This window comes from Cricetulus griseus, chromosome 3 (assembly GCF_003668045.3).
Source record: "Cricetulus griseus strain 17A/GY chromosome 3, alternate assembly CriGri-PICRH-1.0, whole genome shotgun sequence".
NCBI lineage: Eukaryota > Metazoa > Chordata > Mammalia > Rodentia > Cricetidae > Cricetulus > Cricetulus griseus.
In genome coordinates, this window is record NC_048596.1 from 93196897 (window position 1) to 93215495 (window position 18599).

Sequence of the window (18599 nt, forward strand, 5' to 3'; positions counted from 1 at the left end):
ATAATTATTGAATACATGCAACAATGAAGGAAATGACTATGCTGCCATAAATACTTATGATGGTTTAATGGTTCTTTTCATGTTTTGGATATATAGTTAAATGCATAATTAGGCCAAGTTCATTATTGACTTGTGAGACTGAAGAGAGGAGAAACTTCTTTGCTATTACTCCTCTATCTCCCTTCCTATCTACTTTTCTTCATTCTTATACCCTCGCCTCCTCATAATTTTTTTTACTTATTTTTAAACTTTAAATTTCTTTCACATAGCTAGAAAACAAAGAAAAATAGAGGAAAATAGAAGGAACAGTAAGAACAGGGTAAAAGAAGGAAAACATAAGAAAAATCTGTTTTCTTTTCCAACAAAGGTCAACTCAGTGATGACACACATTCTACGCCTATTATTTTGCAGTTATTCTCCTGAAAGCCCCTTTGACATCCTTGTTCCTCAGACTGTAAATTATGGGGTTCAGCATGGGGGTCACTGCTGAATAGAACACTGAAATCATTTTATCCTTTTCATTCATTATCTTGGATAATGTATGCAAATATTCCTGAACCATAGAATAGGACAACAACAATGAGATGAGAACCACAGGTGGAGAAGACCTTAAGCCTCCCCTCCCCAGACTGCATCTGGATCACAGTGGAGATGATGTTCCAGTAGGAGATGAGGATGAGGGAGACAGGTGCTAGGAGGATTATCACACCCATTGCAAAAATGGCCATTTCTGTGCTGTAAGTGTCTGCTGAAGCCAGCTTTAGGAGGGCGGGAGGTTCACAGAAAAAGTGATTAATGACATTGTTTCCTCGGTAAGGAAGACGCAATGTGAATGTGGCATCTACCAGGGACACAAATGCACCACTGGCCCAGGACCCTGCAGCCATCTGGACACATACCCAGTGTGTCATGATGGTGGAGTAGTGCAGAGGCTTGCACACAGCCACATACCGGTCATAGGACATCACTGCCAGGAGTGCACACTCTGTACATCCCACCAGAAGTAACACGACTATCTGTGTTGAGCATCCAACAAAAGAAATGGTCTTTCTCTTCACCAGGAAGTGGACAAGCACCTGGGGTACTGTGGTGGTAGAAAAGCAGAGATCGGCAAAGGACAGGTTTCTGAGGAAAAAGTACATGGGAGTGTGGAGTCTTGGGTCTGTGTAGATGAGGATAATGATCAGTAGATTTCCCAGCACAGTGAGCAGGTAGATGAGGAGAAAGAGGAAGAAGAGCAGGACTTGGGTCTGTGGGTCCTGTGAAAGGCCCAGGAACAGGAATTCTATTACTGAGGTTCTGTTATGCTCACCCATGTATGGTTATTTGTCTCTGTAGAATACCATCAAGGAAAGAAATACACACATATTTTGTTTCAGAACATCTGAGCAACTTACACATTTTATTAACCATATTAATATTTTTCCTCTTCATAGCTTCCATATTTCAAAAGACTGAAATTTTGTTTTGCTCTGCTGTTCTAATGATTTAAACACAATGTTTAGCAATGTTTAGTTTCTCTTTACTTAAATATTTTAGCAGTATCAGTTGGAAAGAAACATTTGGAATGTGCTACATGACCAAACTTCATCTGGTTCAGTAAATATATTCAGAGAAATCTGTGGGGTTTCAGATACAAGCAAGTTCTTATGAATGTAACTAGTTATATTTTATTCTGTAAACTCTATACCATTTTAATGACTCTGTTGATTTTGTGTTCAAGATAATTATGAAGATCCTCTTTGTCAACATTGAAAAGTAAGACAAATGGAATATTATTTTGTGATCTTCATCATTGCCCAAATTTATTTTTTTCAGAATAAAGAATTTATTATTTAAAAGTTTTACTCTTTGGCTGTCAGCAATCTTTTTTTTTTCTTTCTGTAGGGTCTTTATGTATTAATGTTAATACTTAGAATATGTTGGTACCACCTATTGTCCATCATTATTAACAGTTTCATTTTATTCATTTTTAGCCATTTTAATTCCATATGAGATCATTTTTTACTTCTATTTATAGTATGGATGATATGATGAGGCTGCCCAGGAGAAAAAAAATCAATGGTCTTAACCAGCTGTGAACACTTTGATCTACAATGCCAACTTGCCAGGTCAGATGTGGCCAGTGGTGTAATAGTGGCATGACTCATGGATGTTATCAACTGCTCTCTGGTTTTCAGGCCAATCCACAGAAGGGAATACATGCCTGGTTTGTCAACTCTTTCAAAAACTCTATGCACAGGGAAGTCATTGGCCCTATAAGGAAATTTGCAGCTATCAGTTAGCAGCTTAATTTCCATGGTGTCCAATTGCTCTCTTAATATTTATGCTTTTACTTATAGGCACATGTTAGTCTTAGCCTTAGTCAATGAGGCTTTTCTTTGCAGTGAAGTCTGGTGAATGTTGACTCATGCCAACCAGAGTGCTGAGAATGAGTGACTGTTGAGTGCTAAGTATAAAATATACATTACTTCTGTGAGGCTCAGTGATCAGAGAGGGAGAGATAGAGAAGGAGAAAAAGGAGAAGAGGAGGAGGAAGAAGCAGAAGCAGATGAAGAGGAAGGAGGAGGAGAATGAGGAGAGGAAGACAAAGAGGAAGAGGAAGAAGAGTGAGGAGGAGGAGGAGTATACAGCTGGGATATAGGAAAATAGCTATGAAATGTATAGATGTATAGCCAAAGCATAAAACAGCCTTTGCCAATATGATTTCAACAGCCTCAGTATTCTGAACAGGACATGCACAAGACTGTTTATTGTGGATTAGTGTTAAAAGACTACCATTCCTTGGTGAGCTGTTGGTAGCTGATGGACTCTAGAAAAGAGACACTCATTTTCTTAGGTTGTATAGTCAGTAGTCACCTCACTACTGTGTAATATGGATAGTTCCAAATCTGTGACCTAGGTTTACCTGTAACTCACTGTTTAGCAAAGGCTGTACACTTCAGTATGTGATCCTTCAGCCTCAGGCTCCCAAGTACAGGAATTGCCAACATGTGCCATGTGGTCTGACTCAGTAACATTATGTTATATTTCTTAAATACACAATAAAAGTCATCCTAACATTTTTAGATCTTAGGAAATATTTGCAAATATACCTAAGATAAGTTTTTATTATTCATAATTGATGACTTCTTAAAATTACTAATGAATACACACAACCACCTAGAAAACATATAAAAGATTAAATCCCTGTTTGCACAATAGGTAAAGCCACACATATAGTGTGGATCAAAATATATTTACCAAACCAACAAAAATCAGATATGATATTTTGCCTTCTGAGTAAAAATTTAAATGATGAAAGTTCTAACTATGATGATATAGCAAGATAACAATGACAGAATATTAAGTGAAAAGCAAGCATTTCCACTTTGTATATGCCATGTCACTTACATTTTTACATGATATGTAAATGGATTTGTTTGAGTGCATGTGTGCATTCATCATTTGCATTTACTTTATAGGCATTTCTCCATAGTAAGTGTCCTATGACCATGAATAGCTGTTATAGGTAAAGAAGCAACATAACTTACTGACTAGCATTGTGTCTCTGGAGCTCAACTACTGTGTTGAAATTCTGGCTTGTTCTTGCTTTCTGCTTATCCAGAGGACATGAGTTCAATCCTCAGAATATTCATTATCAGCTCACAACTGCCTGTAACATCAGATCTAGGGTATCTGGAAATTTCTATGGATTCCATGGGTATTGTCATATCTCTCTCTCTCTCTCTCTCTCTCTCTCTCTCTCTCTCTCTCTCTCTCTCTCTCTCTTTCTCTCTCTCTCTCTACACACACACACACACACACACACACACACACACACACACACGTCAATAAGTGAATAAATAAATAATTTTTTCAATTCTGGTTTATGATGGGTGGCCAATAGGAAATTATTTAGTTTGCTTTGTGTAGTTTTGCTCAGCTGCAAAATGGTAACACAAATTACACTTATGTGGTGATAACTTGCTTGTACAAATAAAGTCTGTCTGAAGGTCAGAGAATGGAACTTGCCACTAGCTAACCATACAGGTCTGGAGGTCTGTACAGACAGGCAGGAAGTGAGCTAGCTGGGTGGAAACAGGATTTAAGCAGATATCACCATACACTTATCTAAGAGTGTTGATGTAAAGATTAATAAAATATAAGATATTTTAAAAATTTAGCACTATAGGCTGTTTACTCTTAGTTAGGGTTTCTTTTGCTATAATAAAAAACCATGACCAAAAAGAAAGTAGGGGAGGAAAGGGTTATCTGATTACACTTCAGTATTACTGTTCATCACTGAAGGAAGTCAGAACAGAAACTCAAAAAGGTCAGGATCTTCGATGCAGGAGCTCATGCAGAGGCCATAGAGGGGAGCTGCTTACTGGCTTGCTTCCTATTTCTTTCTTAGCCCACCTTCTTTTTTAGTTTTCCTCTCTTTTTTATTTAAATTAAAAAGAATATTGTTTTACATGTCAATCCCAGTTTCCTCTCCCTCCCCTCCTCCCCTGTCCCCCACCAACCCCCTATCCCATCCCCTTTCTGCTCCCTAAGGAGGGTGAGGCCTTCCATGGGCATCCCCAAAGTCTGTCACATCATTTGGGCCTAGACCCTCCCCTTTGAGTCTAGGTATGGTGCGTGCACCACGACTAAGTATAAAGGCACCTCCACTAGTGGTGTCCACGCCACCACAAGTGTCTTTTGTGCTAAGAGAACGTGTGTGCATCTATCTGTCTTTTTTGTAGGGAAGGAGGAGCCTTATATACAGACTTACAGCACAGTGGAAAAACTGCAGATATAAGACCTCATGTTTTCCCAGGTGTGGATGATGACAGCAAGGACTGGGCTGTAATTCAGGACTAGAAAACAGGATGCATCTGTGGTTATCAACTCACAGAGACCCCGTGGGGGCTGGGACCCAACATCTAGGCTGAGAGAGTATCCCTCTATGTGTAATGGGCTCCCAAAGTCCAATACACTAGGGATAAATACTGATCCACTACCAGAGACCCCATTGACTGCTCAGGCCTCCTACTGACACCCATGTTCAGGGGGTCTGGGTTGGTCCTACTCTGGTTTCCCAGCTATCAGTCTGGGGTCCATGAGCTCCCCAGGTCACTTTCTTATAGAACCCAAGACCAACAGCCCAGGGATGGAAACACCCACCGTGGGCTGAGCCCTCCATCATTGACTCCTAAATGAGAAAATACCTTACAGCTGGATCTCTTGAGGTTCCTCAACTGAGGCTCCTTCCCCTAATATCTCTAGCTTGTGTCAGGTTGACACACAAAATCAGTCAATATATTCACCATATTATATAATATCTCATTATAATAAGGGGATCATATTTAAGCATGGTTACACATGCTTAACAGTCACAGCACTTGAGAAACAGGGGCCTTTGGATCTCTGTGAATCCAAGGCCAGTCTGGTATAAATAATAAGTTCCAAACCAGGCTACATAGTAAGATCCTGTTCCAAAAATTCACATAATAGCAATAAAAACAGGATTAGGTTCTATATACCATTGCTATTGTAACATAAGGCAATAGCTGGTATAGGGCAGAGAGACTGACTTATTGTGTATCATTAGGACAAAGATTATTTTCATCAGTTGTTTTTCCTATTTGTACCCCTTTGTTTTTGTTTATCCCTTGAAAGTGAAAGTATGTTAATAGAAACCTTGTAAGTTATGGTTAAAATCAGTAAGGGACAACTGAAGACTTCAATGTACAAATAATGAGTAGCAAAGCAGATTTAACCAGTGGTTTCACTCTTTTTTTTTTTGAAACTGCATTATTATGAGAAGTTTTAAGCCTACAAACTCAGAAAGGCCACAAAACAAAACTGTAAGAACCTATTAGTAACATTCTGGTGTAGCTAAAAACTTGAATTAGTTGATCATTTGATTTACTAATTTGATTGTGATAAAAAAGCTACTGTTAAAACACTCCATTGCTGCAATTCCAAAGACAAATTAACATTACCACAAAGTTCTTAAATCAAAAGCTTTTTCCTAAAGTTAAAACTTAAAGATTGAATAACCATCGTAAGGACACTTAGAAAAATATTATCGGCAGCCTACAGAGAAGAGCTGGTTAGCAGTGGTGACACTTGGGAAGTGGGACTCCAGGGAAAGAGGGGAAAGGCCAGAGGAGAAACTTTCTCTTTTTAATGCTTTAGTGTATTACTTGATCTAATTTACAATTTAGCCTATAATTGCCATCCAAAAAGATAAAATAAAAATCTTTGAAATAAGTGAATATATTAAATAAAACATGAAGGATTTAGAATTCAGACAATACAAACTCAGAATATAAACAATGATAAAGTGCTGCAAAAGCAGAGATACCATGGGTCAGGTTAGCTATGAGATCAGAAAAACTGCTTAAGAGTTAGGTCAGCTCTGAAAACTGCATTTTCCTTAAGCCAGAAAACTAACATCATTAGCTAAGTTAGAGTAGGATGATTGATTAGGTAGCAAAGAAATGTGTCAATATAAATTTATACAGAACAAACATTCAGAGGCAATTTAGAATGTGTGTCCACTCACTGCACATATATACATGCTTATAAACAACCTTAAGTATTTAAAAGTGACATCCTTAATCATTCTTCAGTTGTTATCATCAGATAGTATCTACAGTGAAAACCACACATTTCCTTTATTTTCTCTATGAGCTTCTGCCAAAAAAAAAAAAAAACCCTCCCCAGTACTCCCTTTCTTTAGACTTTGCAGAAACATTCTGTTCCCTTTGGCTTTTTCTTATATGGTCAGATTCCATGTAAGTGCTTTCTAAAGTTTTCTATACATTCAATGAGTTTGATTTGACAATTATTTTTGTGTTATCTATAAGAAGAGAGCACATGCATTTCTTACATACAGCATTAAGATTAGGGTTTAGAGTCTGTTTGCATGCTCTCAGGCTGCATTGCTGTTTTAGGATTCTGAAACATCTATCATTTATTTACACAATTTGTATTTTTCAAGATCCCTTAGCACATTGTCATAATTTAATAGAAATGGGTTCCGTGAATATATAAGGAAGCTCGTGCTAGCAATATCACATTAACTCACTGATACCAAGAGAACCGTGTTTGAGAGAGGAGCCACAGAGCATACTGAGACCTGGACATCTGACTAGGATGATGGAGAAGTCTTGCCTTCCAGACCCCAGGATTGAATTCTAGTTTCATAAAGCTAATAGACTCTCAGGTGCATCTCAGGGAAGAATGGGAGTTCAGTTTCTCTGAGGAAAGGGACAGAGCTGCAGCATTGCCCCAGCATCAGTAGACACACAGCCTTCTGTGATTATCAGGAAACCCAGATCTCATGAATTATCTGCTGTTTCTCTAGGAGCAGAGGCTCTGGTACACATACTTGTCCTCTCTCAATAAACAAACTGAAATTGTGAAAGAAGGGGTGCACTAGGTTAATGAAGCAGATGATAACAAGAGTTTAGCTCATAGATCCATGGAGAAGATATGGCTATACACAACTCTTGAAGCCACTCTGCTACCTTTAAGCAAGACTTAACCCCACCCGGAGAAGCCACAGTACAGGGTTCATGAGGATCACCCATTATTTACAGACCCCTGGAAACACTAGTGTACTGCAAAGGAAAAGCTTCTTATTGTGTGAAGAGAATCATGGTTCAGGCTGATTGGAAGGAGAACTCACCCATTAGCATTTTCCCCACTCTCACCTGGAATACTGGTAGCTGTAATAGGTATAAGCCCAGGGATGGAGACAGTAAAAATGGAAGAAAAGTGTGGTTTCTGTAGCCTGGTTGTCCTTATCCTAACAAGTGATCTCCACTGGCATCTTCTGAATATGCTGAAGCTGGGGCATCATCTGGGCTGAGAGTCCTACTCTCTCCTGATGTATGGATGCTGATGTGCAACAGGATCCAATCCCAAATCTACTGCAAAATGACCAGCCTTGGTCTGGAAGATTTTCCTCCAGGAAATCTTCAAACCTGAGGCCCTAAGCGCTGTTCTAATATGGGAACTCTCTGGAGTAATCCCCATGATTAACTTTAAAAAATTCCACAATAGGAGAACCCATGGGCATTGAATAGTGTAACTACTAAGCAATATACCTCAGTCTCATCTGTTTCCAGGTACTCTAGCAATGCTTATCATGCCACTCTGTGGACATTTGAATTCTCCAGGTCTACACTGATAAATTCCAGAGGATTTTCAACATTGATAGTGTAAAATGTAGCTAATAAAAGTGCATTAATCTCTGAATATTCATCTCAATGTGGAACAATCTTCTGGGATCTTCACAGATATCCAAACCAATGAATATTTAAATATCTTATTAGACTTAACTAGTATTTATAATTGGTTGTTTTTACTCTTTATTCTTTGAGTGGCAGGCCACCCAGCTCCCACATAAAGACAGAGAGGCTTATCCCTTCTTATGAATGCCAGGCCTTTACTTGACTTGTTTCTTGCCAGCTTTTCTTAAATTATCCCATCTACCTTTTTCCTCTGAGCTTTTACCTTTCCTTATTTCTATATATTTTTTACCTTCTTATTCTATGTCTGGGACAAGCTGGGTAGTTGACCCTTCTTTTGATCCTCAATCTTTTCCTTCCAGATTTCTCCTCATATTTATTCTTTCTGCCTGCCAGCCTTTCTTATCTCCTCTCCTGTCTTGCTATTGGCCTTTCAGTTCTTTATTACATCAGTAAGGTATTTTAGACAGGCAAAGAAACATAGATTTACAGAGTTAAAGAAGTGTAAGATAAAAGATTGCAAAACATCTTTGCACCATTGGAGAAATATTCCACAGCATAAACAAATGTTCTGCATCTTAATATTTCACAATTATTAATATATAATCCATGCACACATTCTCTTACATTTTAAATCTTTCAGTTATTGTATATAATATCTAACATAGGTTCGCATTTTCAGGAAAGTCATAATCAAAAACTAACATCAATTAGGTAGCGGAACTGAGGGTGCAGAACATATGGACAGGAGGAACAGGCTGTGAACCCTTTGACTTCTATGCAAATCTCCCAAACTACTTACTCCCAGAGGAATACAGCCTGTGTCTGCCTTTGTGCTCCAGACACTTCAGTTGCCTTCTGCTCATATGGGAAAGCCATACTGGAGGCACATGGCACACAACCAGATGTCCTGACCATTTCTATAGAGAGTTAATATCACTGCTGAAACAGATTAGAATGGGAGCCAAGTCATCACACAACACACACCCATATAAACAAATGAACAGAGAACTGCCCATTGCCTACCCAACTAGCTTTTCAGTCTCTTGCACCAAGCATGGATTCTACAGGCTGAGATTGGGCAGGGTGTGTTGATTTACCTTACACACAGCCTATGTGCTTAGCCACCTCAACACCTCCTCTCCACTACTATACTTCCTTTTTAGACCCCAATCTCTGAGCCAAAGCTTGGTCTCACTGATTGCTTTTTTTATTCTCAATTGGGTCCTCTTATCACTTCTTTGTACAACACTGAAAACCTCTTGTCAAACATGTAACTATGCATTTGATACTCAAGAATAAAAATAACCTTCAAGTTTTACATATATTGTTTAAAAATTAACAGTGGTTCCTGTTGTAATTCAAGAAAGGCAGCACATGAGAAAAAGACATCATGTGACAGGATTCAAGCAGAGGGTTTTTTTTTAAATCAGGGAATGGGATCATATAAAAGGGGAAAGGAAGGAGGAAGAAATGGTTTCAGGAGAGAGGAGCAGCAGGAGAGAGGAGAAAGGAAAGAGGGGACAGGGAGGAAAGAGGGGGAAAAAGAAAGAGGGAGAGAGAGAGAGAAGAGAACAGACAGAAAGATGGAGAGAAAGAGAGGAGGATAGGAGGTGGGCAGGGCCCATTTAAAAGGGAATACAGTGAATGTGCACAGGTGGTGGTCTTAGTGGCTGCAGCTGAGGGAGTATCCTGTCAGAACCCCAAGGACAGGCCAGTAAGATGCCTGAATACTAACGGTTCCCATTCTCTGGGTTGTCTCTGTGGGAAGTCATTTGCAAACTGCTTTCATTGGTTTACAACAACTAGTTGGGTACCATCTATGCATTTACTTTTTCCTCTTATTGACTGTGTCTTTAAACTTAGCAATGATTTCTGAGACGTAACCACCCAAACACAACACTATATAAGTTTGTAATATTAAGTAGACTATACTATATCAAATATAGATTCACATACTTATAATACATTATGAAATTACCAGTGTTGGATCAGTATTTGTTTTAATTTCATGTCTGTAGACTCACACTTTCATAAAGATGTATATTTCTCAAATATAAAATGAAATTAAGAAAAAGAAGGTGAAAAAGTAAGAACCACATTTTAAAAACTATTACATTTAACAGATAAAATAGTTCTGATAAGCTGATGTAGAAATTCCTATATACTTCTAGTCATCAGAATGTAACAAGCCAATCTTAAAATGGCTCCAGGTCTCATACTATGGTGAGAACAGGGCAACATACAGCTTGGCTCCTAGAGTACAAGTCAGAATGTGAGGTCAGTTTCAAGGGAATGATAAACATCTGCTACCTTTGGTTTTCTCACTTTTTTTCATGCCTCAATTGATCCAGCACCTGGCAGACTCCTTGGTCACAGAAGAGAAAATAAATGGGGCATAGCTATGTCTACTTGTAATCCCAGCATTCAGGAATTTGAGGTACATAGACCATAAGTTTGAAGATAGACTATATTATGTAGTGAGACTCTGTCTCAATAAAACATAACAACACAACAAACAAGAATCAAGAAAATATTACAAAGAAACCTACTTTCAGAAATTCCTATGTAGACAATTGCTTTTTTTTTTTTTTTTTTTTTTTTTTTTTACAAAGTTGGAAAGTGTTTTATTGTGGACATTTGCACATACAGGGTTAGTGACGATGGCATCCCTTCCCGGAGTGGAGCCAGACCATCCTATGCCATCAAAAACTCAAGCAATGCCTCAACACTCCCGTGTCACTCTCTTTTTTAGTACCTGGGGATTCGCTTTGGCTAGGTTTTCTATTTTAACCCATGCTTCTTCTCGCTCTTTCATTTTTAGCTTCTCTTTCAGTTTCTCTGCTTTGAACTGCTGGGTACAGTCATCGAAGAGTTTCTGGTTCATCTCCATGAAAAATTTCCGGGCATTGTATATCAAGCCGTGTATTGTCTTGTTCCAGTGGGTCTTTGAGTTGCGGTACCAGGATGGAAACATGACGGGCAGAATCTTCGCTGCGTTGTCACTGATTAGACTCATAATGTACTCATTGTTCCAGTAATACAGCGTCCGCTCTGACACCTGGAAGTGAGGGCTGGAAACACACTTGGCTAACTATCGAAAAAGAGGCTCCATGATCTTCACAAATTCTGATGGTTCAACGACGTCTAAAATTTCTTCTAATTTATTTAAGAACATTACTTCTTTTGGACTGTGAGTCTTTGGCCAGTATTTGAGAAGTGTCATTACCACTGGTTCAGTGAGAGTGCTGTCCTTCTTCAAAAACTGCACAACACAGTACGCCGGCTGAGGATGGTAGACACTCAGGGATTTCACTTTGTGCAAGGGCAGCAACACCTTTAACAGGAAAATCTTGTGCTCTTCCTTCAGTGGTAAGGCAAATCCATTTATTATACTAACCAGTATTTCCAGTAATTCGGCTATGCCATTGTGGTGCTCTGTCTCATAAATAAACCTATAAAATATATTATTTATCTGTTTCCTGATGTAAGCACGCAGACCTAGGAACTTCCCATAGATTCTGTGAAGGGTAGTTTTTAGAAAATCTCTCTCCCGAGGATCCTCGCTGTCAAAGAGCTCTAGAGCTGTAATACAAACTTCTGATCAATATATTTCTTTGCTATATTGGGCTGGAAATCTGGAGACTCTAAAAATCTTAAGAAAAATTCATAAACAAGCTGCAGATGAGGCCAGGCTGCTTCTAATGTTGGTTCATCTTCTTCTGGGTCGAATTCTGCTCCTGTGGGATTGGAGGAGGGTGGCAAGGTTCGAAACATGTTAACTGCAAACATGTGGACGATCTCTGGGTAAATGGGCTCTGTGATCACATTGCGGTTGTGGGTGATATATTCTGCCATCTCACTTAGCGCAGCTGGCTTTACTTCCTTCCACTTCAGGTCACTCAGTGGGTCAGAAACAAAGTCAAAGAGGACACAACACTGACGAAGCTTCTGGATGAAAAGCTTCTCTTGATCCGCAGGAGGAACATCTTTTAAAGACGAGAGTTTTTGTAGTTCTCTGTTATTGCTGGCATTAAATTGTGAAGAATTCTGCCGTTTGTCTTTCATAACAGGGACGACGACGGGAGGAGGGAGGAGGGACTGGGACTTTTATTGTAGCATATGTCGAAGACTGGACAGCCACCAGGCTGTTTTTCCTGCTGGCTATCTCTGCCTCTGCTGCTTCTTGTCCTTCTTTTGAACCTTTTCCACTTTTCACCGATTTTGGTGGTTCTTTCTCCTTGTTTTTATTCGGCATGGCTGGTGCTGCCCGCCGCCGCTGCCCTGGTACTGAGTCACTCATCAGCTCTCGTTTCCCCTTTTCCAGGTTTCCAGAGGCTGCTGCAGCCGCTTTTTTTTTTTTTTTTTAAATTTATTTATTTATACAGTGTTCTGTCTGCAAGTATCCACGAAGACCAGAAGAGGGCACCAGACCTTATTACGGGTGGTTGTGAGACACCATGTGGTTGGTGGGAATTTAACTCAGGACCTCTGGAAGAGCACCCTGTGCTCTTAACCACTGAGCCATCTCTCCAGCCTGACAATTGCTTTTTATAATTTTTTTTTTGGATTTTTTTCATAATCTATATCCTGATCATGCTTTTTACCTTCAATAACTCCTCCTAGTCCTCCCCACCTCTCTACTCTCCCAACTCCACATCCATTCTTTTTCTCTCTCTTCGGAAAAAAACCAAGGCAAAAAATCATACAAACCAACAAAAATAAACCAACATATTTGTGTCTCATGTGCCTGCATGTGAATGGACCTTCAAATGTGCCTTGTTGATGATTACAGACTATCCCTTGACTGTTGTATAAAATATACATTTCACACAATCTGGCAACTGTGGAACAAACATTCTGGTCTTGATACTTTTACAATAAATTTTACTCAGGAGATCTTATCTCTTCCCCCTCCTCTGGGGAACCATGTATGTCTCTCTTAGAGTCCTCCTTGTTGCCTAACTTCTCTAGTGGTGTGGATTGTAGGCTGGTAATCTTTTGCTCTATGTGTAAAATCCATATATGAGTGAGTGCATACCATGTTTGTCTTTTTGTGACTGGGTTACCTCACTCAAAATGGTTTCTTCTAGTTCCATACATTTGCCTGAGAATTTCAAGATTCCATTGATTTTTTTTCACTAAGTAGTACTCCATTGTGTAAATTTACCACGTTTTCTGCATCCATTCTACAGCTGAGGGGCATCTAGGTTGCTTCTAGGTTCTGGCTATTACAAATAATGCTGCTTTGGATATGACAGACTCTGAAGTTCCCCCCCCCCCCAGGGGAAGACCTCACTCTCCCTGGGGAGCAGTAATGGTACTGGATAGGTAGGGTATTAATGGGGGGCAGGGGAGGAGGGGAGGGAGATGAAATGGGGATTGACATGTAAAACAATCTTGTTTCTAATTTAAATAAAAATGGAGAAAAAAATGTTACGATAAATCTTTCCACCAAAAGCTGCCTGAGCCCCACCACCACGTGTGAGCTTTACGCCAGCTGCCTGCCCAAGTTAGGCCCAAATGAATACACAGAAACTTGTATTAGGTTCAAAGTTGCTTGGCCAATGACTAGGATTTCTCATCTGTTAGCTCAGTCTTAATTATCATAAATTTATATATTTTATAAGACTTATCGGACGCCTTATTGGCGTCCCTCCTTGCTGGTGGCTCACATTGTGCCGCTGGAGCAGGAGCTGAGGGGAAAAGAGGGCCCTTCCTGTTTCTCCTTTGCTTAAATGAGTCTCCTTGCTATGTCACTTCCTGCCTGGATCAGCACTTCTCTACACTACATTTCCCAGAATCCTTTTTGACTCCTACTCCCGTTTACTTGCTGTCTCAGTGGCCAAACAGTATTTTATTTAACAATCAATAAGATAAACACAGTACATTCCCCATCAAAAAAAAAAAAAATGAAATAGAGAACCTTAAATAAAAACATACTCTTTTTCAGACTAAAAAAAGAATGTCAACTTTTTTCATGGATTTAATTTTATGTGGTTGTAATAAATCTATAATGATGAAAAACAATAAAGTTTATTAATTAGGATACACACTAATAGGTTCCACTATAACATTTTCATTGCACTTCATTTAAGTTCACCATCAAATCTTCCCACCTGTTAACTTCCCTCTCTTACAGATCTATCACACCTCCTAATAGCCCCCCTTTTGCCTTACACACACACACACACACACACACACACACACACACACACACACACACAAAACACATGCCTAGAGAGAGAGAAAGAGAGAGAGAGAGACAGAGAGAGAGAGAGAGAGAGAGAGAGAGAGGTTCTTGTACATCAAAGACAACATGCAGCATTTTGCTTTCCTTCTCTCTATTGCCCCCTTCTTGTTTCTCTAACATTTCATTGCTGGCCTTTCACCTTCTGCTATGACATATTATCAAATGTAGGTTCTGCATAGGACTGAATACATGCAACATTTTGTTTTTCTGAGTCAGTCTTATTTCACCTAACATGTGATCTCAAGTTTTATGCATTTTATTGCAAATGGCATAATTTCATCCTTCTTTATGGCTGAGTAAAATTCCATTATGTTTATATGAAATATTTCTTCACCTCTTCTTCTATTGATACCTACTATAGTTCCTCATCTAGGATATTATTATGCATTTTAGATCTGCAACCATAGCTTTATGAAATTTATAGTTCTAAGCAAGTTTGATAAGATTGGTACTCTGACTTTCAGTCAAGACTTTATGGGTATGTTCATAGCTACGTTCTTTAACTTGGGTGAGTATTAGTCATGATTCCACTGTGTTTTCTGTTTGACTCACAGACGCCATTTTATTTAGAACATTTCTGTTTTGTTTGCAAATTCTCAGTGGTCTTGTTGACTTTTCTGGCTTCTTGCTGACTTTCCATTCCTGTTGCTGATTTCACATCAGTTTTGCTGATGTTTTTCTTTCTTAATGGCTTTCCTCTTTAATCATGGGCCTTACTTCATTCATGTGCTAGTTTATATCATTCATAATTTACTTTTAGTACTAAACATTTGTGAACTTTATTTTACCTTCATCTAGCATTTTACACATCCTGGCATCTATGAATTTGTTAGTTGAGGAGTGAAAAGGATTTTTGAATGAGTCATGGTGCTTTTTTGTGTTTAACTTTTGGTTTGCACATCACTGCTAGTTTTATTTGGGGTTTTTCTTAGTGATTCACACTGTTTTGAAATACAACTAATGGAACTGCTGTCACCCTAGATGATAAGCTTAAGAAGTTCAGAATAGGGGTTCTGCTGCCCTGTTCGGGGACACCTGAGGTCTGGGGACTGATCACTGGATCCGAAATCAGCGGGAGGCAACACACCCAGAGACTGCCAAGGCCCTGCTAAAAGCCCTGCCTCCATCCACTGGACCAGAACTAGGTAGGCCAGTGGCTGTTTCCAGATTGGGTTCCACTGCCCTTCTTGGGAACACCTGAGGCCTGGGGACTGCTCCAGGGATCTGAACACAGCAGGATCCAGCCCATCCAGAGACTGCCAAGGCCCTGGTAACAGTCCCACCTCCATCCACAAAAGAGGACAGACATCACAGTATTGGAACTGTTTGCATCTACCAGAAGAGAACACTGGTCCTGTACCCACCAGGAGAGAAAGAGAATCCTGCTACACCCACCAGAAGAAAGGATGGGAAGAAGACAATATAAAAGCATATTCAACAACAGAGAAAAACAATATGACACCACCTGAGACTAGGGACCCTATACCAGCAAGATCTGAACATCACAATGCAGATGAAGCAGAAGAGAATGACCTTAAAAACATCTTCATGAAAATGATAGAGGGCCTCAAAGAGGATATGAGAAAATCCCTTAAAGAAATGGAAGAAAAAACAAACCAAAAAATGACAAGATAATAACAAAGCTTTCAAGGAAACAGTTCAGGACCTAAAAACTAAAATAGAGACAATAAAGAAAGCACAATCTGAGGGAATGCTGGAAACAGAAAAGCTGGGTAAATGATCAGGAACTACAGATGCAAGCATAACCAACAGAATACAAGAGATGGAAGAGAGAATCTCAGAAGATGAAGATACAATAAGAGAAATAGACTCATCAACCAAAGAAAATCTTAAGTTCAACAAATCACTAACACAAAATATGCAGGAAATATGGGCTAACATGAAAAGACCAAATCTAAGAATAATAGGTATAGAAGAAGGTGAAGAAATCCAACTCAAAGGTGCAGAAAACAAACATATTCGATGAAATCTTAGAAGAAAACTTTCCCAACCTAAAGAAAGGCATGCCAATGAAAGTACAAGAAGCCTACAGTACACCAAATAGAGTGGATCAAAAAAAAAGTTCTCCTTGCCACATAATAATCAAAACCCCAAACATACAGAATAAGGAGAAAATATTAAGAGCAGAAAAGGAGATAGGTCAAGTAACATATAAAGGCAAACCTATCAGAATTACACCTGACTTTTCCATGGAAAATCTGAAAGGCAGAAGGACCTGGATAGATATTCTACCTACACTAAGAGACCACAGATGCCAGCCCAGACTACTATACCCAGCAAAGCTTTCAATCAATATAGATGGAGAAAAGATATTCCATGACAAAACCTGATTTAAACAATGCATATCCACCAATCCAGCCCTACAGAAAGTTATGGAAGGACAACTGCAATCCAAGGAAGATAACATTAACCAAAAAATATAGGCAATAGACAAATCCACTTTACCAATAGCCAAAAGAAAAAAAAGGTGGCAACCCACACATAATTTTATCACCACCAACAAATCCAAAAGAAACAAGAATGAATAATCAATGGTCATTAATATCCCTTAATATTAATTGTCTTAGCTCGCCTATAAAAAGACACAGGTTAGCAGAATGGATAAGAAGACAGAATCCATCCTTCTGCCACATACAAGAAACACACTTCAACTTTAAAGACAGACAGTACCTAAGAATTAAAGGTTGGGAAAAAAATTTTCCAAACAATTGGACTAAGAAACAAGTGGGGGTAGCAATCCTAAAATCCAACAAATTGGACTTTAAACTAAAATCAATCAAAAGACATGAAAGAAATAACTTCCTACTCATCACAGGAGAAATCCATCAGGATGAAGTCTCAATTCTGAATATTTATGTCCCAAATATAATCCACGTTCGTAAAAGAAACATTATTAAAACTCAAATCACACATAAAACCCGCACACACTTACAATGGGAGACTTCAACACCACACTCTCACCACTGGACTGGAACACCAGACAGAAACTTAACAAAGAAACAAAGAAACTAACAGAAGTTATGGCCCAGTTGGGCTTAACAGATATCTATATCACATTCCATACAAATACAAAACAATATACCTCCTCCTTAGCACCAAATGGAACCTTCTCTAAAATCGACCACATACTTGGTAACATAGGAAACTTCAACAGGTACAAGAAAATTAACATAATTTTTAATTATCTTATCAGACCACCATGCTTTAAAGTTAGAATTCAACAACAACATGAATTGCAGAAAAGCTACAAACTCATGGAAATTAAATAACACCAAATTGCACAATTCCTGAGTCGAGGAAGAAATAAAAAAAGAAATTAAAGATTTCCTAGAATTCAATGAGAATGAATTCTAACTTATGGGAATACCCAACATACCCAAACTTATGGGACACTTTGAAAGCAGTGCTAAGATGAAACTTCATAGCGCTAAGTGTTCACATGAAGAAACAGGAGAATAATCACACTAGAGACTTAATAGCACAACTGAAAGCTCTAGAACACAAAGAAGCCAATATACCCTGGGGAAGCTGATGCCAGGAAATAATAAAATTGAGGGCTGAAATCAATAAAGTGGAAACTAGGAGAACAATACAAAGAATCAATATAATGAAGAGTTAGTTCTTCGAGAAAATCAACAAGATAGACAAACCTTTATCCAAACTTACCAAATGGCAGAGAGTGAATATGCAAATTAATAAAATCAGGAATGAAAAGGGGGACATAACAACAGATACAGAGTAAATCCAGAGAATCCTCAGGTCATACTTTGAAAACCTGTATTCCTCAAAATTCGAAAATCTAAAGGAAATGGACAATTTTCTGGATAGATTTCACTTACCAAAATTAAATCAAGACCAGATAAGGAACTTGAATACACCTATAACCCCTAATAAAATAGAAGCAGTCATCAAAAAAACCCAGGGCCAGATGGCTTCAGTGCAGAATTCTACTAGAAATTCAAGGAATAGCTAATACAAATTCTCCTCAAAGTATTCCACACAATAGAAGCAGAAGGGTCATTGCCAAACTCTTTTTACGAGGCTACAAGTTCCTTTGTACCCAAGCCACACAAAGATACAACTAAGAAAGAGAA

At 38.8% G+C, this 18599-nt stretch overlaps 2 protein-coding genes across 2 annotated transcripts; both read right to left on the reverse strand.

Annotated features, from left to right (window-relative positions):
* Positions 1-400: 400 nt before the first annotated feature.
* LOC100753371 (olfactory receptor 2D3) lies at positions 401-1316 on the reverse strand. Its single transcript, XM_027405004.1, is given in 2 exon segments — positions 401-536; positions 538-1316. Coding segments are annotated over 2 exon segments (915 nt in total).
* A 9495-nt stretch (positions 1317-10811) lies between these two features.
* Positions 10812-12505, reverse strand: LOC100753076 (serine/threonine-protein phosphatase 2A 56 kDa regulatory subunit gamma isoform-like). The gene is given in 3 exon segments (XM_035442297.1): positions 10812-11816; positions 11819-12302; positions 12304-12505. Coding segments are annotated over 3 exon segments (1530 nt in total). The 5' UTR covers positions 12490-12505; the 3' UTR covers positions 10812-10956.
* Positions 12506-18599: the final 6094 nt, after the last annotated feature.